This window comes from Lemur catta, chromosome 15 (genome assembly GCF_020740605.2).
Source record: "Lemur catta isolate mLemCat1 chromosome 15, mLemCat1.pri, whole genome shotgun sequence".
Lineage (NCBI taxonomy): Eukaryota > Metazoa > Chordata > Mammalia > Primates > Lemuridae > Lemur > Lemur catta.
The window spans coordinates 53,679,996-53,704,666 of record NC_059142.1 but is presented as its reverse complement, the minus strand read 5'-3'; the positions used below and the strand labels follow the sequence as shown (position 1 = coordinate 53,704,666).

At 61.0% G+C, this 24,671-nt stretch overlaps 1 protein-coding gene across 4 annotated transcripts in view; it reads right to left on the bottom strand.

Annotated features, from left to right (window-relative positions):
* The window catches only part of SEPTIN9 (septin 9), a 156,409-nt gene that overhangs the window by 70,240 nt on the left and 61,498 nt on the right, over positions 1 to 24,671 (bottom strand). For all 4 annotated transcript variants that reach the window (XM_045569538.1, XM_045569542.1, XM_045569540.1 and 1 more), the window contains one exon: positions 1,627 to 2,271. In XM_045569538.1, coding sequence (XP_045425494.1) covers positions 1,627 to 2,271 — 645 coding nt within the window. The remainder of the gene's footprint in view (positions 1 to 1,626; positions 2,272 to 24,671) is intronic.

The window sequence follows — 24,671 nt, the reverse complement described above, 5'->3', positions numbered from 1 at the left end:
GACCATCTCCTCATGCATCCAGCACCGGCTGTCACCAAGATCTAGACAGGGCCAGTGACAGCCGTCTCCCCAGCCACATCCTGTGTGACTCAGCTGAGTGTGAACACGTCACCCCGGGGGGAGGGGCATCCGGCACGACAAGCAAATGTCCTGGACCAACAGGAGACCGTGGGGAGGAGGAAACGGCCTCCGAGAACTGCCTGTGCCTTTGCCCCGACACCCGGACACCCGCAGCCGCTGTCCTGCGTCTGGGTGGGCGGTTCCAGGTGCACGTGCCAGCACGAGGAGCGTGGTCTCGCCCACCCGCACACGCCCACCACGCCCAGGTCCACGGCCCACGGGACAGCTCCCGTCCAAAGGAAAACCCACAAGAATTGGAAACACTGAAACCCAAGTGTCCACCGACGGATGCACGGTGAGCGTGACACGGCGCACACAGAGGGACGCCAGCCTTAGCAAGGAGGGAAGCTGCGAGGGAAATGTCAGACACAAAATGGACAAATATTGCATTTTTCCATCTTACGGTATGCGTATTTCACCAAAATTAGAAATAACAATTTAAAAGGTAAATCAAAAACCCAGAATGTTCTGTTTGTCCACCCCAAAGAACACTAATTGAATGTGTACACTGAGTTCCGAGTCCTGCACCCAGAACTGGACCCAGCTTTTGAGGGGCTTCTAACCCAGCAGGTACCTTAACGTGGCCCCGTAGAGCCAGGATCCCAGCAAGGCTGGGGGGTCACTTCTGAGAAAGGCCACAAACAGTGTCCCACGGCCCCAGCGTTCCCGAGCAGGCCCCGTGTCCCACAAGGACTGGCACCGACTTCCCTGCAAGCTCTCCACATGAGGACAACTCTGGCGTGAGCCCTCCGAGGACGCAGCCAGACACCCTCACTTCCCTCCCCTCACCAGAGGAGCACCCCCAAATGAGTCTGTGGGTGGGTATCGTGGGGCCCCCGGTCCAGACACCCCTTCCCAGCGACCCTGAGAATCTCAGCTTGCAGAGGCTAAGGGGTTCTTCATGTCCTGCCTGGGAAGGAGGAGGAAGAGGAGGAGGAAGGCCAGGCTCAGAGGGCCAGCATGAGAAGGAGAAAGACCCCCTGACTCACGAGGGCACAAGTCCCTTCCTCCCTGTCCCCAGGCCCTTAGCGTCTGCCGGGCACTTCCAGGCAGCCTGCGATTTGCCCTGAGCAGGAGCCACCAGCATGCGTGAGCCTGTGCGAGGGTCTCCGCCCCACCCCGTCCTGTACCCCCGCACGAGCCCACCCAGCTCCTGCACGGCTCCTCACCCACCCAGCCTCGCAGGCCCACGCTGTCCGGGGCCACACAGCGGAGATGCCACCACGGCCCACATGGACCAATATAGGGGCTCCTTGCAAGCCAGACTCTTTCCAAAGTGTCACTCAAGTGCCACTTGTGGCAACTTAGAGTGTCCCCAGTGGACAGAGAGAGCCACAGCCCCCTCCCCTGAGTCTTCGGACCCCACCCCACGTATTCTGGTCTTTCTTGGTCTCCGTGGACATATCCCCCACCCACACCCAGCATCTTCCCGAGACTCCACAGCAAAGCAACGCCCCCACCCCACCCCCGCCGACTCCCCAAGATGACTGCTGCTCAGCGACTCACCCTCCTGGCTCCGGGGTGGGGCCTCGGCCATGGGGGGCTGGGCCCTGGGCTCCAGCCTGCTCTGCAGCTGAGACAAGGGGGTGGGCTCTGAATTCTCCAGGGTTTGGGGCGGGCTGGGGGCGGTGGGCGCCTCGGCTGTCTTGGGCACCTGGATCTCCACCCTCTTGGGGACTGCGTCGGCGGCGGGGGCGGCGGGCACCTCGGGGATCTTGGAGGCGGGGGGCTCCATCCTCCGGTGAGCTGACTCCTGCGGCTTGACGATGGTGATCTCCGTCCTGCGAGGGGCCGGCTCCGGGGTCTTGTGGCCCAGCACTTCGGCCCTCTTGAGGCCGAACCGGGATGGCCCGGAGGCCCCGGCGCCCTCCACCTGCTTGGACGAGATGTCGATGGACAGCTCCGTGCGCCGCGACACAGGCTCGGCCGCCTTGGGCCCCGGGAGCTCCACCCTCCGCAGGGCAGCCTTGGGGGAGCGCTGGCTCAGGGAGTCTACATGGCGGGCCGCCGGCTCAGGGTTCTTCACGCCCAGGTCCTGGAATTTCTGGGTGGAGCTGGCCACAGTGGTCCGGAGCAGCGGCGTCTGGACCCTCCGGGGTGGGGTGGAGTTGGGTGTCTCAACCTCCTCGACCTCAAAAGATCTTTTCAAGGCTGAAAAATAAAGAAAGGAGGATGTGGGTGGTGAGTGGACGGCTGCAGAACACGCGGCGTGCTTCCTGCTAACGACAGCAGAGGAGGGCAGCCGGCTGGGAGGCTGGGGCGAGGCCCCGGGGGACTTCTCGTCTTTCACCTCTCAACAGGAAAAAGGGACAGCCCCATTCTAGGTGGCCTGCAGAGACACCAAGAGCTATGAGTTCTGGGGGACAGGGACACAGGCCGGAGCATGGCGGGCACAGCCCCTTTTGTCTTGCCAGGGCCACGAGCAAACCACGCAGCCCCCCCTCCAGCTACGTCCATATAGAATGTCGTGGTTCATGAGGGGCCTTGATCTCCTTCTTGCAGTGACTCACCGCCCCCCAAGGCACACACCCAGACAACAACAGCAGCAGCAGCAGTGCGGGACAGGCCCCGGTAACAATGACCAAACCCCACAGCCAATCAGAACCAGGACAGGAACAACATCACATGAATCCCGACACCTGCAGCTGACATGGGAGCCTTCACCACGGGCACAGCGCTGGGCTTACCGTGTCACATTTACTCTGCCATAACCCTGCTACTATGCCCTGGTACAGATGGGGAAACCGAGGCAGGGGGTGCCTGAGCACTGGGCCCGATGACACAGAGAGTCAGATGCAGGGCCAGACGATCCATCCGTCTGACACCAAAGCCCACAGTTCCAGCCACTTGGTGGTCCAGCTGCCCGGCGGAGTCTACACGCACCCACTTTCTCAGTCCTCCTGCCCCCTGCATTTTCCCCAGGCAACACCACCGGCTCCTACGAGGACACAACCACCCGACTCCCACCTGCAGCCCGGCGTTTCCGCCCAGCCATCCTGCCCTCTCCACCGGGGCCTGCTCCCTTGGAGGCACGGGGGACAGTGCCCGGGAGGCTGCCACCCCCACAGTCCCTGCAACCACAGCCCAAATGAGAGGCAGCTGCTCCGGGTTACAGGGACCAGGTGGGAAGGGGCCCACGTGGCAGGAACATTCCCCCGCTCTTCCCTGGGCCTCCCCCAGCCCCTCCCCACCTCAACAGCCCCCCGAGCCCGGGATCCCATGGGACACCACCACTTCCTCCCCTGCCCACAGGGCAGAGGGACAGCTGGTGCCCAGCCCTCACCACAGCTGTCCAGGACTATGCTCCGCACCCCCCCACTCTGGTCTCCTTTCCTCCAGATGCAAACACAGTTCCCACCTCTTCGCCGTGGTCCTTCCTTTAGAAGACCAGAGAGTGTGAGTGGCTGGTGGGTGGGTGGCTGGGGACATCTGTGCCCTTAAGTGCCGGGGAGGGAGAAGCAGGGGAGGCCCAGCCCCCGATCCCTAGCCCCTCCACCACCAGCTTCCCAGGCGTGATGCTCCTGTGGGGACCCCTCTCTGAGCACCCCTCCTTCTTGGTGGACACAAAAGGACAAAATCCTGGATCACTGGACTCAACAGTCCCCAGAGGCCAGGCAGGGGCTGTAAATGTGGCCGGGTAGGGAGCTGAGTGGATCCAGGGACCTCCAGCATCATCACCCGCCACGTCTCTGAGTGGCAGGGAGGCCCCCGATCTTCACCCCATTTCAGCCCGAGAGGTGTCACTTCCCTCTGAGGTTCGGTAATGGGTCGAATGGTGTCCTCTCAAAAGATGTGTCTAAGTCCTAATGCTGAGAATCTATAAATGTGACCCGATTTGGAAAAAAGGTCTTTGCAGATGGAATCAAGGATCCCGAGATGAGACCACCTTGGATTTAGGATGGCTTTAAATCCAATCACATGTGTCCTTATAAGTAAAAGGCACAGGGAGATTTGAGACACAGACAAGGTGGCCAGGTGACAACAGAGGCAGAGACTGATGCCGCCCAGAGCCCTGGAACACCTGCATCCACCAGTAGCTGGCAGAGGCAAGGATGGACCCTCCTCTGGAGCCTTCCGAGGGAGCACGGCCCAGCCCACACTTCGATCTCAGACTTCTGGCCTCAGAACTGTGGGAGGATAAATGGATGTTGTCAAGCCACCCTGTTTCCAGCAATTTGCGCCAGCAGCCCCAGGACACTTGCACAGGACCACCGGACAGATGAAGCCTCCGGGCTGCAGGGTGGTCAAGGGCCCCTCCCCGTAGTGCTGTCACCACCCTCCACCCGGCCCCAGTCCAGAGCTGCTCATAGGCCTGTAGAGGAGCCAGAGCTGCCTCCTTTCCCCTTTTCTGGAGTCACACAGAAAACCCAGATGGCTGGAGAAGTCGTCAGGGGAATAACATCACTCTCGACGTACACTGGAATATTTGGCAATGAACACGATCATATTTCAAGGCAGGCTCTGCGAAGGACGCCCACTGTGCAAATGCCTCCCCAGGGAGGACGCCATGAGTAGCACCCAGCCGGGAAACCTCAAGAGACACTTGTCACGAGGCAGGCAGGACAGGGTCCTCCGGCATCTCCTCCCCCATCAGCGTCCTAAAACTACGCCCCGGGTCCTGCACTCACACGCACAGCCACCCCTCCCTTCCCAACGTGAAGATCCCACCACCACCCCGACGGGGGCGTCAGAAGTACGGAAAGATTGATGTACCGGGATGTTTGCAGCAGCATTAAAATCACAAACACTGGACACCATCCAGGTTTACGTAGATTTTCTAAACCCATGTGCCAAAGACCTACGTTGTCATCAAAATCACATTTTTGCAGATGAGAAATGCTGAGAACATTAAGTAAAAATAGTAGGATACAAGATGCGTACAATGATACTAATTCCATTCCATACACACATGTGCGGTTTGCACGCACACACACACACACACACACACACACACGCTCTGCACGGAACAGCAGTGGGTGTTGCATTACACGAAATTTCCCGCCTTGTTTCGAGATGTCTGTGCTAAATCTGGGTCACTTTATGTTTTCAGGGAATAAAACAATTGACACTTTTGTAAAAACGGGCCTTGCTCGAACAAGCTGGAAGGTATGAGCAACTGCACGCCGGTCCCTCCCCAGTCCCGGGAAGCGTCTCTGGGCCTCTCCGGTCCTCAAGCACCTACGGTCTCGGCGGCTACACAGAGGCAGAGCGGGGCCTCCCTCCAGATGCAAACCTTCCTGTCGGCAACCATGGGGGGTTGACGCAGGAGCAGCCTGGATCTGGGCCTGTTTAGGGAGGAATGTGCCGTGTGCACAAGGGACCATTGTTAAGGGCCCAGCTCTGACCGCAGGCTGCCTGCCCAGCAAACCGCTCCCAGCTCCTGAAACCAGATCGAGCACTTCCTGGTGTGTACCGAGGTCTGGGGAGGGGATCCCAGGCGAGCCACACAGCCCTGCTCCAGCCTAGGACAAATGTCATGCAAAGAAATGCTAGAGACCGAGGCATGTGCAGCATCCCCAGCAGGGAACAATGTGGCCACTGCCCGTGCAGGGTCCAATTCTGAGCCCAGGCTCCAGGCACGCTAGCTCTGGTCACACTGAGTCTCTTCCAAGCAACCGCAAAGCAAGTTCTGTCCCTGAAGAAATGGTGGCCACCTGGGAGCCAGGGTCAGGGGCCAGAGAACCCAGAGAGGTGGTGCCAGGAAGTAGGGAGGCATCTCCCAGTTCCCCGCCCCAGCTGGCAGGTAACTCTGCACGACCCTCAGGACCACAGAGCAAGCCTGTGAACGTGCCCCCAGTGGGCTCGGCTGGACAGCCCCTCTGTTCCCTGTGCCAAGGCCAGGACCCTGCTCTCTGCAGTGCAGGGCAGGGGAGTCGGGTGGGCCTCAGCACTGGCAGAGCGGGGTCTGGCTGGGGTCCTTCACCCTCCTACTCATCCAGCACTCAGGAGGCGGGAGCAAAGGCCCTTGTGCCTCTGAGGAGCGGAAGGACGGCCCTGGTTGCAGTGCCAGCCGGACGTGGGGGCCTGCTGTGCTCTGTACTTCAGGGCCGAGTGCAGGAGACCCGACAGGAGTGACATGACCGCGGGAAACTTCTCTGAGCCTCAGCACCCTCACCTGTCACGTGCTATAAGCATTAATTGCACTAGGGGCAGGTCACCTCGCTGGGCTGAGGCTGCCCTGGCCTTCCCACCGTCAATCACGCCTGCTGACGTCATGGGATCTGTATCTGCCTCCCTGCCCAGGGCCTTTCCTGGTGGCCACCTGGTGCTCACGCCCAGGAAGGCAGGGAGGAGTTGACACTGCAGCCCTGTGCCAACGACTGGAGTGTAAGCACCAGCCCAGGTGGGTGGGATGACCCTGGGGACAAGGTCTGCCGGCTCCCCGTGCTGCCCAGGGGGGCTGAGCACCAGGTGCCTGGGGTCACGATGTGCTTGAGGATGCACCTTTTGTCGGCCATCATCCTTCCCGGTCTCATTCCCGCGCTCGAGGGTCCCTGGGGTCCCCTCCTGCATCCCTGTCCCAGAAGCTGCTTCTGATGGCTACTGGGGCAGGTGGGGGCCAGCCCAGGACAGGGAGGAGGATGTGGACGGGGGGTGGCCAGGGGAGTGTTCTCAGGAAGCAAAACAGTCCAAAAGGAAGGACTTAAAAATAGGCGCAGTGGGGCCTCGGAGCCTGCAAAGAGAGGTCAGGAAGCAGCGCTGCCAGCTGAGGCCACCCCGGCTCCCAACAGAGAATCAGAACCACGTTTATCGGCAAAGTGCAAATAAAGGCGGAGGAAGCTCTCCCTCCTTAGAGAGCCACAGCCAGACATCTCAAACCTCCCCCGGGTTTGGGGAGGAGAGAACAAGGGTGCTGGCACCCACCGCTCAAAACCCTCTCCTCGGCGCCCCCTCTCCTCTCCACCCCCTCCCGCGGCCAGGCCTGGCTGGGCCACAGCAGCCAGAGCAGCCTAAGAACCGTCGTTGGTGCCGAGGGCTCCCACTCGGATGGTGAGGCCTGCGTGGTGGCCGAGGGCTGCCAGTCACCCTGGGCTTATCTGCACGTGGCCCAGTGACCAAGGCCCGAGGCTCGCAGACATTGTGCACACAGCCCCTGCTCCCGCCTCTGACCACCTGCAGGGTCAAGGCCTGCACCTCAAGGCTCAGCACTGTCTTACCCAGGGGCTGCCCTGTGCCTCCCGGACAGGGAGGAAAGGCTGCACCATCCCCACCGAGCCCCGGCTGGAGGTGTCCCCGAGAACCTGGAATTCACCACGGCATCCCTGGCACCCAGGCAAGGGTGTGAGGTCACCCCTGCCCCGTCTGACCTATTCTGATGACTGTCTGCTTCAGGTGTTAGGAGGTTTCTTTCTCTCTGCCCCTGGTGCCCCTGGACCTGGACGTCATGGGCACGCCCCTCCCAGGAGGCGTGGCACGTCCTCTGGAACAAGGACGTGAGAATGAGCAGGTCTGCCCCGTGCCTGCCCCGTGCCATGCCCATGGTGGGATTCCCAGTTGAGGCCAAGAGAAATAAACAAGCCACCCTCCTTCACATGCTGCAAGGGGACCCTCCGTCCAGCCTACAGGGCATGGCAGCCTCCAGCACTGCTTCCAGAAAAGGAACATTGCAACTCCCGGTCCCCAAGGCAGGACACAAAGGGACGGGCAGCCCAGTGGCAGCTGCCATCAACAGCTGGCCCTCGAATTCCGGGCCTTCTCTCATTCCCCCACTTTGTTATGTTAGTTTCTCCCTGGGTAAAGCTAACAACCTCCCAAGCATTGCAGCTACACACCCTCATCCCTCCAGAAGGGAAAAGAGGGGGCTTCCGGAATCTGCCATGGCAGCGGTCCCCAACCTTTTTGGCACCAGGGGCTAATTTCATGAAGACGGTTTTTCCATGGACAGGGGTGGAACTCAGGGTTGCCAGACGTAGTGGGCTGAAGAGTGTCCCTCAAAATGACACGTCTAAGTCCTAATTCCTGGAAGCTGTGATCGTGATCTTATTTGGAAAAGGGCTCTACCGAGATGAGATCACCCTGGATTTAGGGTGGGCCCAAATCCAGTGCTGAGCGTCCTTACAAAAGACAGACAAGGAGAAAGACAGGGGGACCCGGGGAGCAGGTGGGGACGGAGACAGAGGCCCGACCCTGGAGGAGGCAAGGGACAGACTGTCTCTCGGGGCTCCAGGACGGTGAGAGAACACAGTCCACTGTCGTAAGGCCCCACGTTGCAGCACTGTGTGGCACCTGCAGGAAAGAACACACCAACAGAACACAGGAGACAGGGGGGGCAGGTCCTGAGCCTGCCGCAGCCGCTGTGGCTGTCCCCTTCAACTTCCCAAGTGTCTGTCAATTCTGAAGCCACTTCCAGCCACCGATTTGCCTGAAGGGGACATAGGCGCCCTGGAGTTGGGCCAGCCTGGCAGGAAGGAGCCTGGCCCCTCACTGCTGTGGTCACCAGCTCACACTGGGCCCCGACGTCCCTTCTGCTGCGTGGCCCCAGCCAGTCACAGAGCTTGCCGCACATTTACCCTGGGTCGGGTGCCCACACGTCCAGCCCTCCTGGGACGGTCCCAGCTCATCCCTGTTGTCCCACTGTAATCATGCGAGGCGCCCCGTCACTCCTAAGTGTTTCCATTGGGACAGCAAGTTATATGGTCACCCTACCTGGGGCAGGTATTATGTCCCATCAGAGAGGGGTCAAGGGATGACACACTCAGGGCCAGGGAGCCGCCTTGCAGCCAAGACAGGCACCACTGGACAGCCACGTAGCAGCTTCTGCTTCAGGAAATCTCTCTTTACACAGAACAGAGCCAAGACCACGGTAAATGCTCCTGAGGAAGCCACCATTCCTGGGGCCTTGGGTCCTCTTCTTTGAAAGCCCACCCAGACTCCGGGGACACTGTCCCAGGAAGAAGGCCCTCTCTGTGCTGGCTCCCGCAACCTGCCTCGAGCCTGGGTTCTGGCAGCTGCAGGGACATTCCAGGCAGACTTTAAAAGTCACTCTAAGACGCTGGGCTTCCTTTTTCCTTTACTAAATTAGCGTTATGGGAACATGAGCACATCTGGCACAAGCGGTCGGGATGCACTGGTCTTGTTCTCCCCGCTCGGTGAAGCCAGCTGTTGGCCGGCGGCACTAGGCACTGAACAAGGGGAAACGGGCCTGAGCAGTAGGGACGAGACACGGGGCCACCAGCGTGGCTTGGTGAAAGGCTGCGCAGAAGTGCACTGGACCAGGTGCAGGCTGGGCAGGAGGGTCTAGGTGTGGCCTGCCTCGGGGCAGGGGAAGGATCAGATAACCTTTCAGGTCTCCTCAGGTCAAAGGTCCCCTGATAAGCAGCAGCCCAGAAGGCAGGAGGGAGCCCCTGGGAGGTGACTGACTTCAAAAAACGAAACCACAAGCGGCAGCTCTGAGGGCCTCAAAGGTGACAGGGTCCCAAAGGTTGAGGCTCTCTGAGCTTTAATCCACCCACACCCTTTCGGTGGCCCCAGACAGCGACGGGCCCTGTCCTTCCACACTGTTTCTGGGGAGAGATCTCGAAACGAGCTGCCGGCTCCAGGTCTGACACAGCCCCTCGACCAAGAAACGGGTCCCCAGCCAAGGCGCCTTGTCAACCGGTGTCTTGCTCTTCCTGTTTGCCATCACCCTCCAACCAGCCCAGAAAGTTCCACAACCGCTCCCCCAAACACGCCTTTTCCCAGATCCCAGGGTCCATGAATGTTGCTCCGCAAAATGCCTCCGAGCTCCGGGGACCACCTTCCCGGATCACTCCATGCTCCCGCCTTAAAACGACCGCACACCCGCCTGGCCGGCAGCAGGCGCCTGTGCCCGCCTGGTTCTTCCCTGCATGACGGTTAGCTCGGTGGGGACCGGGACCAGGACGGGAGACCCTGGGGAAGGTGTCAGTCAGTGTCTGCTCTACAGCGTCGGACAGAGCTGCCCGGGGCGTGAGCGTGAGGGTCCAGCTTCCTAGTCCAGCTACTCCTCCCTTCCCTGTCCCCAGCCCCGGCCCTGCACACAGGTGGTGGCCATCCCTGATCTGCCGGCAGGAAAACCACCTCTCCTCCTCCTTCACCCCACTGTCTACTGGGGAAAATGTTAAAAGCACTTAAAAAATGCAAAAAAAAAAAAAAAAAAAAAAAGCCTAACACCAGGGGCCACTTGGCCCAGGTGGAGCCTTCATTAATCACGGGCTCTGTGCTGTGGCCCGCAGGCGGGCAGCAGACGGCCAGGCTGGGCCAATGTGAGCCGGGACCTAATTACAGGGGGCGCTGACCCCAGGGAGCAGGGTTCAGGCTCCGGTAGGAGCAGCACCCAAGAGCCAGCTGCTTCCAGGGCCGGGGAGGGGCTCGGGGCTCAGCTCGCAACGGTGCGACCCACAACTCGCCAAGCTGGGCTGGAGGTGAGGGCAGACCACAGTGACCACAGAGCCCTGCATGAACCAATCTGGGTTCTGTCGAACCTGAGAGTGGGGGTGACTCAGTCCCCATCCTCAAGGACATGAGGAATTTGGCAGAGAAGGGGCAGCACGAAACTCAGAGAGGGAGGTGGGTCTGTTGTGTGGGAGGGCCACAGCTGGACACAGAAGATTCCAGAAGGGCTGCGAGGGAGCAGCAGTAACCCCAGAAGAGGGGCTGCCCAGCTGTTCTAACAGCCCCGGGCTGGGGCTGAGCGAGGACTTCTCCAGGGCCCTCCTGCTCTGGGACTTTACTGGGGCCTCCCCTGGGGCGTCAAAGCCCTTGGGAACCTGCACGAAGCCCACCCAGAACTTGAGAAGATCCCTGGGAACCTAGGTGAGCAGGGTGTGGCCTCCTGGGCCTCCCTGAGAGCCAAGCACAGCCCAGGGTGTCCACACCCCAGCCTGGCGAGTGCCCAGAGCCACGGGGAAGGACAGGAGCCCAGAAGGGAGGAGGGGCTGGGGATGGCCGCTGAGGAGTCCAGGGGACAGTGTCAGCCCCCAAGGGCAGTGAAGCTCTGTGCATGGGGTAGGGGTTGGGGGCCAGGCTGGATCACCTCCCTCCAGGGCAGCAGATGTGTGAGGTGCTGGACTCTGCCCACAGAGGTGACAAGTGTCCCGCTCTTGGCCCAGTGCACACACTCATCCAGGGTGAGGGCAGGGACAGCTGCCTCAGTGCTGTACAAATGGGGGTGCCAGAGGGGCAGGTGCAGAAGGGGTCCCAGTCCACTCGCATGAGCCGCCACCACTCAGAGGGTGGCACGTGGGCACCCCGCCACCTCTCATTACACAGACGTGGAGGCCGACGGCCGCTCCAGATCACATGATGTGGGACGTCCGCTGACTCCCCTCACCCCGAGCCCAGAACACGCTGCTCCCCTAAGATCAGCTGCTGCATGGGCTGGATAGTGACCCCCAAACCACGTGTCCAAGTCCTAGCTCTCTGTACCTGCGAATGTGACCTTAGTTGGAAATGGGGTCTTTGAAGACGTAATTTGGGATCTGAGATGAGACCATGCTGGATGTAGGGTGAGCTCTAAATCCAAGGACAAGTGTCCTCATGAGGGACAGAAAAGGAAGACACAGAGACACACGTAGAAAGGGCCACGTGAAGACAGAGACTGGAGAGAGGCATCCGTCAGCCGAGGAGCACCAAGCACGGCGAGGCCCCCGAGAGCTGGGAGGGAGGCCCGGTTCGGAACGCCCCCCAGAGTCCCCAGGAGCCAGTCCCGCCGACACCGTGGTTTCCCAGTTCCTGGCACTGTGTGCGGCAGCCCTGCAAACCCACCCTGGCCTTGGTTCCCGCCGCTACGCCTCCTGCCTTCCACCAAACCTCCTACACCCTTCTCCGCCAGGGAGCCTCCCCGGCCTAACCACGCTGTCCCCAGAACGTCCACGTCACAGCTGTCCTGCTCAGCTGTGCAGCCCCAGTGGCCCCCAGTCGCAGCGGCCAGGCAGCGAGCAACTTATTCTCTGACGTTTGCTCTCTGGGCCTCCTGAACGCTCGCTTGCCCTGCACGGAGGTTTCAGGGAAAACCCCGCTGAAGGAGAGAACAGACCCCGGTGCAGGCCGGGTGGCACCGTGCCCCGCCCCTCAGACGGTGACCGGCCTGAAACGGTCCCTGTGAAGTGCTTCCCTTTGCCTGGACTTTCTTTCCAAGAGGGGAAGCCAGAGAGGCACCTGGGCAGGTGTCAGTAACCCTTAAGTCACCGGCCTGCGCAGCTCCGGGGGGGGGGGGGGGGGGGGGGGGGGACGACACATAATTATCCCCCCAGCCACACCTCTTGAACAGAGGACCCCTCAATCCTGCCGCTGGCCTGTGGGAGAAGGGAAATGAAAGAGTTGTTTACAGTAAACTCCAAACCCAGTGACAGGGCCCCACGCCCAGAGCTGCCAACCAGCCCCCTGACCTCTGACCTGCCTGCAGGCCACGCGGGGCCAGGCCTGCCAGTCACCACCACCTTACGCCCAGCTGATGAAACCCCAGGTCCCCGACACCAGTGGCCTGCAGAGGACGCTGGGCAGGAAGAGGGCCGAGCCCCGCCCGCCCGGAAACTGCCAGGAGCCACTGCATCCGCAGGGACCCAGCCCACCAGCCGAAGCCCCTCTGCGAAGGGGTTGGGGGCAGGAGAGAGAAAGAGCTTGCAGGCCACAGGGCTGCAGGCGGGGCCATTCTTTTCTTAATTAAAGGGAAGATTTCAGCTAAGTGTTAAATGTGGGAGGCCCAGAGCAGAGAGGCTGTCTGGGTGTGGCATGGAGGAGTCACGTGACATCTACACCCCACAGCCCACCGTGGGCCAGGCAGATGACCCCTCTGGCCTCAGTTTCCTGGTGACGAACAGGAAGGGTTAGCCCGGACACAGCATGACCCCACGAGGGCCACAGTGAGGTCTGCCACCAGCTCCAGTGAACTCGCTCCTGAACCAACTAGGTCCAGCAAGTTCTGACACGCAGCACAGCTGGAGGGGCCCAGGGGCAGTGGACAGGCAAGGCCAGCCGCCTCACCCTCCTGGGCCCGGGTGGGGGACCCGGGCTCTGGCCCACATTCCTGTGGCCAAAAACGCAGCCGCCAGCAGCTCCTGCAGGTGTGGTTAGAGGCGGCCTAACCCTCTGGACAAAGCCAAGTCGCCCCACACAGCACCCCCACCTGGAGCCCGAGAGAACCAGCCAGGACTTCAGGCCACCTGGCTTTGCCATCGACCAGGGAATTGGTCACTTTCTGGTCCTCTACTTCCTCATCTCTCAAACTGGGGAGAGAGATTAGGTAGGGTGAGTTATTTTTCTTTTTGACAATGAACTTTTATTTTATGTTAGTGAGACTGGGTCTCGCTCTGTCCCCCAGACTGGACAGTGCAATGGTGTCATCACAGCTCACGGCAGCCTCTAACTCCCAGGCTCAAGTGATCCTCCTGCCTCAGCCTCCCCAGCAGCTGGGACTACAGGTACATGCCATGATGCCCAGGTAATTTTTTCTATGTTCAGTAGAGATGGGGTCTTACTCTTGCTCAGGCTGGTCTTAAACTCCTGGCCTCAAACGCCTGTCCCACCTCAGCCTCCCAATGTGCTGGGATTAAAGGTGTGAGCCACGGCGCCCAGCCGACGATGAACTTCTGAAAATAACATCTATTGCTTTTTTCCTGATTATAAAAGCAATTTAGGCACAAGGCAGAAAATCTGCAAAACACAGAAAAAAAAAGGGAAAAAAAAATCTACAAACTCCCAACCTAGATAACTGCCAATATTTTGACAACTGCGCTTCCCCTTGTTTTACCGATGTACACATGCATGTGTGTTCAGAGCAGGCTCAAACAGCCACCGTGCTGCGTGCTTTCGCCACACGGCATTACATGGTTGAGATCCAACACATTCCGGGGCTTGTCCTCTAAATTCCCTGAGAGTTCTAAGGCTCTAGTTCCAGATCAGTCATTCTCAGCCCCGACTGCTCATCACAATCATTTCTGGATCTTGCTAAAAATAGATGGCTGGTCCCCAACTCTTGGTGGTCCCTGTTCAGGAGGGCAGGGTGAGCCCGGGCACCCAGGGTGCTCGTGTGGGGCAGCCAGGTGTGGACCTCGCCCTGCGAGGGCCCGAGTGCCTCCCCTCCACCACTTGCTCCTGCGAACCCCTCGAGAAGGAAGCCCACAAGACAAACCACCCCACCCCCACCTTCCCCGAGTCACCCAAGGACAATGTCCAGCCTCAGCCACCTCGGCTCAGCTCCCAGGTCGGTCACAGACTGAAGGACGTGCAGAAGTCAGCCACATACTGGGCACGGCTGAGGACAAAGGGGACGGGGGCAGGGCGGTGGAGTATCGGTCACAAGGTCCCAAAACCTGCCCAAGGTCCTGCAGGCAAGAGAGACAGGCAGCCCCCAGCCAGCCTCCCGCAAGATCTCCCCGCGGGGTCGGCCGCCGGCCAGAGAGCAGCAGTCACCGTCCTCCCTGCTGCACGGCAGTCCTCCCAGGGGCAGGAGCCAGGCTTGTCCATCCTCGTGCCCCCAAACCCCGCCTGGCAGGCAGTGGGAGTCTCACCAGGGCTGGCTGCGCTGAATCTGGGACAGCTGACTCAGTTTCCTGCGTGCTCACTCAATCGACCCTCGTAACCACCGAAGATGAAGAGTTCCTCCCCATTCTACAGGTGGGAAACCGAGGCACAGAGAGGCTAATGGTCTACGTCACAGCATGCGCCAGGGTGAGTTCGGACGTGAGCCACTCCACCTCCGCGCCCGCCCTGGGCCTCGGAAGGCGCCCCCAAAGCAGAGAGCCCACTTTAGGTGCTGCGCTGAGCCTTCCCCCCGCCCCTCTCCCACGCCTCCCAGCCACCCTGCCAGTGGCCCCGTCATTCCTATTTCACCAACGTGGTCACCGAGCTGGAGAGCAGCCAGGCTGAACTGGGCAGAGGCAAGCCGTCAGACCCCAGCCCGGGACCCCCGGCCATCCCCACTCTCCACTGACAAGCAGACTGAGGTTTCCACCACCCCCAGGCAGGGGCCAGGCCACCAGGGGGAGGCGAGGATGAGCCCACGTCAGGTGGCACCAGGCAGGGGCCAGGGAGCAGGTCCTGGCAGCGGCGAGTGATGGACGGACGCTGGCGTGGGGCCTGGGGGACCTGGGCCTCCCTACCGGGGCCGGGCCTCCGCAGCCTGGTCCACCTCGCTGGGCTCTCGGAGGACTGAGGGACCTCGTGCGTACAGCACCAGCCCAGGGCCTGCACGTGGTAGGTGCAACAAAAGGAAACGGTTATAAAAACTAGCAGGCAAAGCTTGGTCAGAGGAGGTGCCTGTGAGTGGAGGGGGAACAGCTGGAAGGGCCGGGACTTGGGTCAGAGACAAAGAATGTGGGACTGAGGGACGGAGGGAGGGAAGGAGGGAGGCCAGGCGACAGCTGGCTCCAGGGCAGCTGTTTGAGGGGCCCGGATTCATCATTTAAATATTAGGAGAGATGTAAACATTTGTGGCTGCAGCCAGGGCTGGGGGAAGAGTTCCTCCCTCACCAGGGTCCCCATTCTGTGCCCCCCCAGCTGCCCCAAATCTCAGTGTTTTCAGGGCGGGAAGTTGGGGGTTGGGGACAGCGCCAGACAGGGAGAGGACACGCCTCTGCCTCCGCCCTCTGCAAGGCACTGGCCGCAAAGGTGCGAATGAAGGATCCCCACCCCCACTCCACCCCACCTCCCAGAGGCCCGGCAGCCAAGGGTTTCTTTTGTAGTTTAGAAAAAAACCAAAGCAGCCCTTTCTGAGGTTTTCTGAGGGAGGCCCAGGGTTGAAAGCCACCACTATAGACCTGCAGCTTGCTCCAGCCTCGCTAACCTGACAAATCCAGTGCCGCTCTCCCACCTGCATCCCTGCACCGCCCAAGTCGCTGGAGTGCACCCCCACTTGCCGGGGGAACCCACAGTGGCAGTCCCCAACGCCCTTCCCCCGTGACAAGTCTCCTCTTCGCCCTGACACCTATGCTTGCACCAACAGCCCTCTCCCTCACCTCCCACCCCAGTGTCAAGGGCACCTGTGCCAGGTGTGGGCACAAAGGATCTTCCACACAACCTACAAGTCTGCAGAAGTGGCAAGAGAAGGTTGGGCACAGTGGCTCACACCCATAATCCCAGCACTTTGGAGGCTGAAGTGGGAGGATTGCTTGAGGCCAGGAGTTCAACACCAGCCTGGGCAACATAGCGAGACCTCATCTCTACCAAAAAAAAAAAAAAAAATTTAAATTTAGCCAGACATGGTGGCACCTGCCTGTAGTCCCAGCAACTTGGGAGGCTGAGGCAGGAGAATCACTTGAGCTCAGGAGTTTGAGGCTACAGAGCTATGATTGCACCACTGCACTCCAGCCTGCGTCACACAGTGAGACGGACAGAAGGAAGGAAAATGGATGGAAGGAAGGAAGGGAGGAAGGGCAAGAGAAGCTGGCCAGCATCATCTCCCTCAACGCCCTGCCTGGCAAACTCATACCATGGTCTCTGGTTAGGTGGCCCTTCCTCCAGGAAGCCTTCCCGGTTCTACCCTCTCCTGGCTCATGCCTGCACCCCAGTGCCTAGAACAGAGCTGGCTTTAGCGGAACCCACAGACGACTGTTGAATAAACAAATGAATAAGCCGACTGCCTCTCCCACTCCATCTTCCTAGCCTATCAGGGCATCTAGCAGGAATGGCTCCCTTGGGGGGACACCAAGGACCACCCTCCCCACCGTGCAGTCTGGGCCTGGGGGCAGGGCAGCAGAGGGATTCCAGCATTTTATTTTGAACCAAAGGAAAAAAACAAAACCCAGCTCATCTACAAAGCACTCCATCCCCTGACCTCGAATGTGGGACAGGAGGCAGAGGACAGCAGAGCTGCCCCTCCAGGCCTGGCTGGGAGCCAGGAAAACTTGTCCGTTTTTGCTGTAGATAATATCGGTCTCTGGGGGACACAGGGCAGGGACCTGGCCTACCCCTCGCAGGGAAACTGCCCACCCACGTGGAGAGTAGGGCCAAGTGTCCCAGCTCAGAGCCAGCTTCCTGCGCCCAGGGAGGGGGGCCGGCCGCACAGAGAATGAGACGCTGCAACCAGAAACGTCTCCATCTTTCGGGTCCCTGCCTGGGGGGAGGGGGAGCAGCAGAGGTGGCTCCATCAGGCCGAACACCCTGTGCCCGGACTCCTCTCTCTTCCAGCCAAACAGATGAGACTAGTCCATCCGTTAACCTGCCCGGGGTGGGGGTGCCCAGGTGGCTCCCTCCTCATTCCCAGGGGGTCTCTCAAGGAGGTGCTGGGGCCCAGGACCCCAGGCCCTGCCCCAGGAGACAGCCACCTGTGGAGCTCCATGCCCTGCCCCACGGGACAGCCACCTGCAGAGCCCCACAGCCATTAGCCAGGGCTTCTAGAAGGATCTGCCAGGAAGACCCATCGTGCCACTGGCTGCAGGTGAGGGGCTGGGGACCAGGCACAGCCTCAGGAAAGACCTGGCACAGGCTGCCAAGGGCTCCAAGAGGCCCGGACCCTCAGGGGGGTGGCCGCTTGTGGAGGGGGAAGCCGGCTCCCAGGAATCTCCCGCTCCGAGTTTAAGCAAGACCCAGGTCACACACACAACCCCTTCTCCCTGCCCTCACCCTTCTGCCCCCCACTGGACCCCACCTGAGCCCCGGGGTGCCCCTCGAAGACAAGCAAATATGGGAGTGACTGTTCCATCTATGCACCCTGGGAGCAGCCCCCACCCGGAAGGTCCCCCAAGGCTGTGAAGTTAGGTAGAGGGGGGCAGGGAGGGCACGCTCCTCAGGCTGGGGGGACTCCAGGGAGGCTGTTCCAAGTGCCTGCAAGGTCCCGCTACCCACGACTGAGGCTCAGGCTCCGGCCCAGGGACACAGGACCTTCTGAGCTGTGTGGGGAGGGGACACTGCAGCGCATTTAAGGCCAACAGCCCAGGTTTTCTGGATTTGGGGCAAATGACAGCTTCCCCAGTTGGCCCAGAGATGCCAGGGGAGACGGAAGGCCGAGGAGCATAGAGGGAAATTCAGGAATTTCAGGGAAACAGGGTGGACGGGAAAAACACGCGAGCACACGAGGCAGAGAGGAGTCCGACTGCAGCCCCCGAGGCGCCGTGCAGAGGCGGGGTGGGCGTGGGGCTCGCTGTTTATATTCCATGCGAAGTCCAGGTCATCCTCTGCCCCTCCGTCCAAATTTCTGGGCATTGGCAACACTTCTAAAAACGCAAACAAACTCGAAGCTTCTGGAACGTCTGCTGGTCCCGTCTAAACGGAGTCTCCGGGCTCTGTCCAGACCGAATTAAACAGCCCGGGCCCAGAAATACCCCCCAGGCGCCTGGGGGTGTCTAGGGTCCAACTGGTAGGTCTGTTTGGCTGGAGAGATTACAAATCCTCAGGCTCTGGGACCGTGTTCCAGAGAGTTCCAGACTGTTCAGTCTCATAAGCAACTCAGAGAGTCTCCAAATTTGGGAAAAACCAAGAGGGCTTTAAAAAGAAAGCCACTGTTTGACCATTTTTCCTCAGTGGCTTTGTCAAAAGAAAGTTCTCTGGCTGGGTTTCCGGGATGAATCTTTAAAAAATGAAATCTCCTGGGGCTCCAGCCTCTGGCAAGTCTCCCACCAGAGCCCCTGTTTGCCCAGTACCCCCATCCCCACCCCACCCCACCCCACCCCACCCCTCCACACACACCACACGCCCTGCAGGGTCTACCCCGCCAGCCCGCTGTTCAGGTCCTCCCCTTGGCGGGACGGGGGCTGGCCCGGAAGGAAGGTGGGACTCCATCCTAGGTTTGGGGGCCAACACAGATCCCTTGAGCCTGGTCCCCAGGTGCTCCCTACTGGCCCTGTGTTCCTGGCTATGCCCCAAGAAGACTCTTCAGAGCAGCAGGCCAGCCCCATGCCCAGCACGGCAAGGGAGGGGCACTCAGCTGGTGGGCAAAGGCAAGGGGGCAGCAACAGGGACGCAGGGCTGGACCCCAGTGGCCAAGCCTCACCTCCGAATGTGACCTCCCCAAATCCCTGGGCACACAAGAAGTGGAAGGTGGCTCAAGTCCGTAGTCCCAGCTACTCCAGAGGCCAAGGCGGGAGGCCAAGGCAGGAGGATCGCTGCAGCCCAGGAGTTCAAGGTTGCAGTAAGCTATGATTGCACCACTGTACTCCCGGGCAACACAGCAAGACCTCCATCTCTTAAGGGGGGTAAAAAAAAGAATGGGAGGTGGAGAAAGTTAGAGGGACCCCAATTCTGCTCTCCTGGCAAGGTATCAGGGTACAGCACTTCCCTCTTGAGGGGCGGGAGAGGCCACAAGTCCCCAGGCTGGGAAGTCCCTGGCTCCTACAGCACAAGCTCATAAGCTGTACGTTTGCATTTACCCGGTGATGCCACACGAGAGCAGGTGCCCACCGTGCACCGGGCACTCTGCTGCTGACCCCTGGGGGGTTACTCCAGGCACAGAGTCTCCCACAGCTGCCACTCCAGGCCCCAGGCCGCATGGTGGTGCTCAGCTGACAGGCCTGCAGGGCACAGCTTTGGCCACGTTGGCCCTTGTCTCACACTGGCCTAGATGGGACTGCTCCAGCTCTGAGCCCAGCTCTGCACCACACTTGACTGGGCACTTGCAAAGGCCTATTGGACAAGGACGTTCAGGCCAGCAGGCGCCCCTCCCTGACACAGACGCCTGCCGTGACCGCCTTTCGGGACAAGGCTGGCCAGCAGAGCCCAGGGCAGGCTGCCAACCTCGACCCTGTCTTCACAGTCCAGTCACCCAGTCGCCGACAGCATTGGCCCTGCAGACAGGCATGTGGTCCACCCGTCTGTGACACCCTGGGGTGAGGGTGGAGGTGGCAGGGGAGACCAGGACGACCTCCCGTCAAGAGGAACCTGCAGGATGTCAGCCAGGCAGAGCGAGGGGCTCCCACGGCTTCGCCAGCAGCCCGGGCATCTGCCAGACCGAGAGGGACCTCCAGGCAGGCTCTGGAGCTCTCTGTGTCTGCAGTGCTTACCATAATTAGTGGTGACCACGCTGTCCTGCCTCATCCCACAGTGGGGACAGACAGGCCTGTGACCTTCCATCACCCAGATCCGTGTATTTAAGTGTCCTTTGCAATACCCCACTCTCCTATGAAGCAGGACCCGTGCTCTGGGCCACGCGCTGCATCTCACTGAATGCCCCCAACCACCCTTGCAGAGAGCCGTTTCTAACCCCACTTGACAGAGGAGGAAACTGAGGCCCAGGGGCTAAGCAGCTTACCCTGAGCCATGCCACTGTCAAACAGTGGAGCGAGGCTGGCCTAAGCATCACACCACACGGCCTCTAAGCTGCCGTATCCATCGCTCTCTGATGCAAACTCTGCCACTGGCCTCTTTCAAAACCTTCCTGGAGAGCCGCATCTCGCAGAAAGCATTTCCAGACTGAGGTCACCCAGAGGGGGTGTCCTGGTGCTCACCCCCACCTGCCTCTCCCCAGACGTCTGGCCCAGGTAACCCTCAGCCCAGACGCAAGGTGCCTGGGTGCACTAAATGAACTTGCTCAAGGTCGGGACGGCGCGTCAGCCTGGTTCTGGGCTCTGGACACAAAGGGCACCAAGTCAGTGACGCCAGTGGCTGTGGGACCCATGAGAGAGACCCAGCCCCTCTTAGCTGCAGAGCACAGCCCGGCATAGAAAGCCCTGCTCCCCCGGGGTCCAGCGTAGGTTCCCGCCAGGGAGGTGCCACTCACAGGGGGCCTTGGGTCTTGGCGGAAAAGCAGGCGTCATCACACAGGAGCCCCACTGGCATTAATTAGGGACAGGTCTGCTCCCATCACCAGGCAACAGGCCTCCTCCTCCAAGGAGGAGAGGGCCACATGGATCCAGCCATCACCAGCGTCCACACCCCAGAGGTGTCAGGTGCTCAGACAAGCAGGCATGTCCCCGTGGTCCTTCCCCCAGGAGCCCCTCCCGGAGCCTGCACTGCCTCCAGGACACAGCTCGGAGGGTCTTCCTCGGGCGGCAGGAGAAGGGCAGACGTCACACAGCTCTGGGATCAGAGCGCCTGGGTCTCCGGCCAGATTGTTTCAACAAACATCAAGGACTTTTGGATTCTTTCTCCGTGTGCAAATCTGGTTACAGCAAACACTGCTGAGGAAAGTAGGCCAACAGCTGGCACTTGGAACGGCTTTTGTTACACAAAGCCCCGAGTTGTAATCGTGTTTGCGATAACAGATTTGGCCCGCATTCTGCATTCACAGGAACGTGCCATCCAGTGGCCGTGCCTCGGCCAACCAGGAGTGAGACAGAGGAAGGGGTCACCCTCTCGCCACCCTGACAGGGGAGTGGCGGGAGCCCTGGTATTCTCGAGGCCCGTTTGTGCCGTGGAGAAGTGGGAAATGAGACTTTCTAAAAACTACATCGGCAAAATACTAAATATTCTCCTTGCCCCTACATGGGGCATCTCTGCAGGGCCCTGAGACCTTCCCTGAAGACGGGGCAAAGGCAGGATGCAGGAAGCTTGTGTCCATGGAGGACAGTGGCACCCTCTCATTCCCTGGGAGCGGTGGGAGCCCCTGAATCCTAAAGACCAGGCCAAAATAGCAGACAGAATCCCCGTGCAGCCCCTCGGTGATGGAGTCTGACAATCCCACCCTCAGGAACAGGGCCTCCCTCAGACCACAAGGGGGGTAGGGGTGGGGAAGCCCTGGGGGAGGGAGAAGGGAGCTCCCCAGGGAGGTGGCAGATGCACCCAGGATGTGCAGCACTGGCAGAAGTTTAACTCCAAGCACCTACTCCACACACACACACACACACACACACAGACACACACGGTGGCTTCCCGTCTGCCCCAAGGGGGCATGCTGCTCTGGCCTGAGCACCCACCCTGACCCCACCCCGGGTCACTTGCCCTCTGCCCTGCAGGGCATGCACCCTACCCTGCATACTGCCACTAGTTCCAACCCCCCAGAAACACCCCAACCAGGGCCCTTTGGCCCCATTACGGAATTCCAGGGCTGGACGTCTGCTCATTTTGAAAATCCCCCGCCCCCCAGTCACTGTGGCTCAGCACTGGCCCTGCTTTGGGGGTGGGCCCTACAGTCTCCACCCCTCAGCAACCAACATGTGCTTCCTGAGGGGCGCCACATCCGCTGGCCTGAGGAACCACCGGGCCACCGTGGGGCACTGCCAAGGCGCTGGCAGTTTCCTCCCTACCTTTCTACCTACCTTGCAGAAATGGAACCTCCCGGTGGGGCTGCCCCCAGGAGAGAGAGAGAGGCCTGCGCTCCTCCAGCTCCCGCTCCAGACCGCGGCACTCCCTGCGGGCATGCCTGGCCCTCCTCGTCTGGCCCATCTGGTCTTTTGAGCTGGCCCCTCCTATGCCCCAGCCCCCTCTCTGGCCCCCGCTGCTGCTGGCTGCCCCCGGCGGACCGCTCTCCCCCTTCCTCCAGCAATCAAATCCCTCCGCTCCCTCAAGGTCCACCTCCCCCATACCGACTTCCCCATCGGCCAGCGGTGACCTCTCCCTGCCCTGATTCAAAGGCTGCCAGCTCGCATCCCCCGTGGCCGGGCACGCCCTCCTCCTCCTCCTCTGCCCATCCCTTCCCACATCCACATCCGTCTGTCCAAGGCTGTCCGTGTCCACAGGCGCACCCTCCGCGCCCACCAACTCCACTCCAAGTTCCTGGGGCACCAGGGGGGGCCGCCTTTCCCTTCCCAGGTCCGCGGCGCAGACCCTCGCGCACACTCGTGCGCATGCTCGCACTCCCACTCGGCATGCCCAGGGGGGCCCCAAGGCTGGATCCCCCAGGGAAACTGTTTGGGGGTAGGGGGACACTGACACACACAGGGAACCAGAAGGCTGAGGCTCACTCTCCAAGACTGAGAACTCTTCCCCAGAGTCAAAGGGCTGCCAACTGCTGCACCAGGATGCTCTCAATGAGGCCATTGTCTTGGGCTAAATTAGAGGGTCAAGGAGCTGGCGTAGGAGGCCCCGCAGAGGCGTCTGCAGACAGGGGCATGTGGGGGAGGGCAGAGTTTCACACAGGGCTCCCCAGGCAGGGGCGCTAACAACCTCCACGGTGCCAGCGGCAACAGCTGTGAGGCCGACAGGACCCTCAAACCTCAGCCTTCCCTCCCACCCAGCAGTGCCTTCTCCCCTACAAACCCCACTGTAGACCCAATGCTTTTGGCCACGGAATGAGAACAGAGACCCCAACTCCCGCAAGCCAGGAGGAGAGTGTCCCCAGAGCGCAGGACCTGAAGGGACAGTCTCTCCTCTCCTCTCTCCCCACCAGCACTTATCGGAAAGGGGTCAGCTAACCCTTGCCTAGGATCCTGAGCTAGGATGGGCTAACCCTTGCCACTCAGGCACCCAGGCAGACGGAGGGCCCTGCAGGAGCAGTGGGGGGAAGGCCTGCAAATGCAGAGGGCGGAGCAGAACAAAGCAGGCCCAGGGAGACCCCAGCATGAGCCCAGATAACCAGGGGACAAGTCACCACAGCTCTCAGACCCAGACCTCCCTTGTTCTGGGCTGTGTGGATGGAAAGTGCTAGAGTTTGAAGAAGGACTCCCACCACTCAGCTGACCAAGTAGATGCGAGGACATCTCATGCTTTGCACAGCGGGTGCCGGCCACTGGCCACTGCATGAGACCCCCTCCTCCCCAGGCCAGTCCAGGCGCAGCCCAAAAGCACACCGCCGGCACTCTGCTTGGAGTTCGGCCAAGCCTTTGGTCCCCTGGAGTCTGCCCCCCACCAACCCCATCCCCCACCTCCACCGACGGGGCTGACCCCAGGTGGGCTATGTGGACCGGTTGCCTCGGGACACCCAGCTTCCAGCGCCGGTTCTGGCCAGGGAGGGAGGAGGACCTCAGCCCGGTCAGCTCCCGGCTTGGCCGGCACCTGGACTTCTTTCAGCCCCGCCTCTCCCCTTCCCTGCCCGTGGCTGCCTGGGAGCCCCTCCGAGGGGCGGGGGCTCCAGGTCCCGGCAGAGGCGGGCCCGCCCCTCCGAAACCCCGGCCCAGCAGCGCTGGAGACTATTGTGTGAGCTTCCCTTCCGACTGCTGTATTTGCTCCCCGGGACGCGGGACACAGAGCCCGAGCGCTGGCAGTCACGAGGACGCACGAAAGCGTATACACACGGGCCTAGGGACGGGGATGCCGGACCCACGCTCGGAGGGACAAGCCCCCCAAGTCTCTCCACATTTCGTGAACCACGAAGGGGTAAGAGAGCTGAAATGCTCTCCCTGCCCGCACGCAGGTCCCCTCTGCCCCCCACAGCCCGATTCTGGGAGGCGGATGACGATGTGCCCGGGCCTGGATGGGGCCGTGGGACACCCCACCCAGGACCCCGCCACGGCCTGGTCCGTGTCCGCTCTGTGCTCCCGGCCCGTGTGCTGCGCAACTTGGCGGCCCTGCCTGGCCGGGATTCGGTTCAGCCCCGGCCCCGACATTGGCGTGGGGGAGGGGAGGGCTGTCCACCCCGGCAGGACGCGGCTGCCCAATCGGTCCGAGGCAGAACTTACTCCCCATCTAGCCGCCCAGCCCAAGGGGGCCCGAGAGCCGCCGGGGAAGGGACTGATGGATTTCCCGGAGTGAAACTGCGCGCCCCGGATAGTTCCGAGGAAGCTCCGCGAGCCCTCGAGGAGGTGGCTGTCGCTCGGCAAACACAAACAACAATAAAAGGAAGGAAA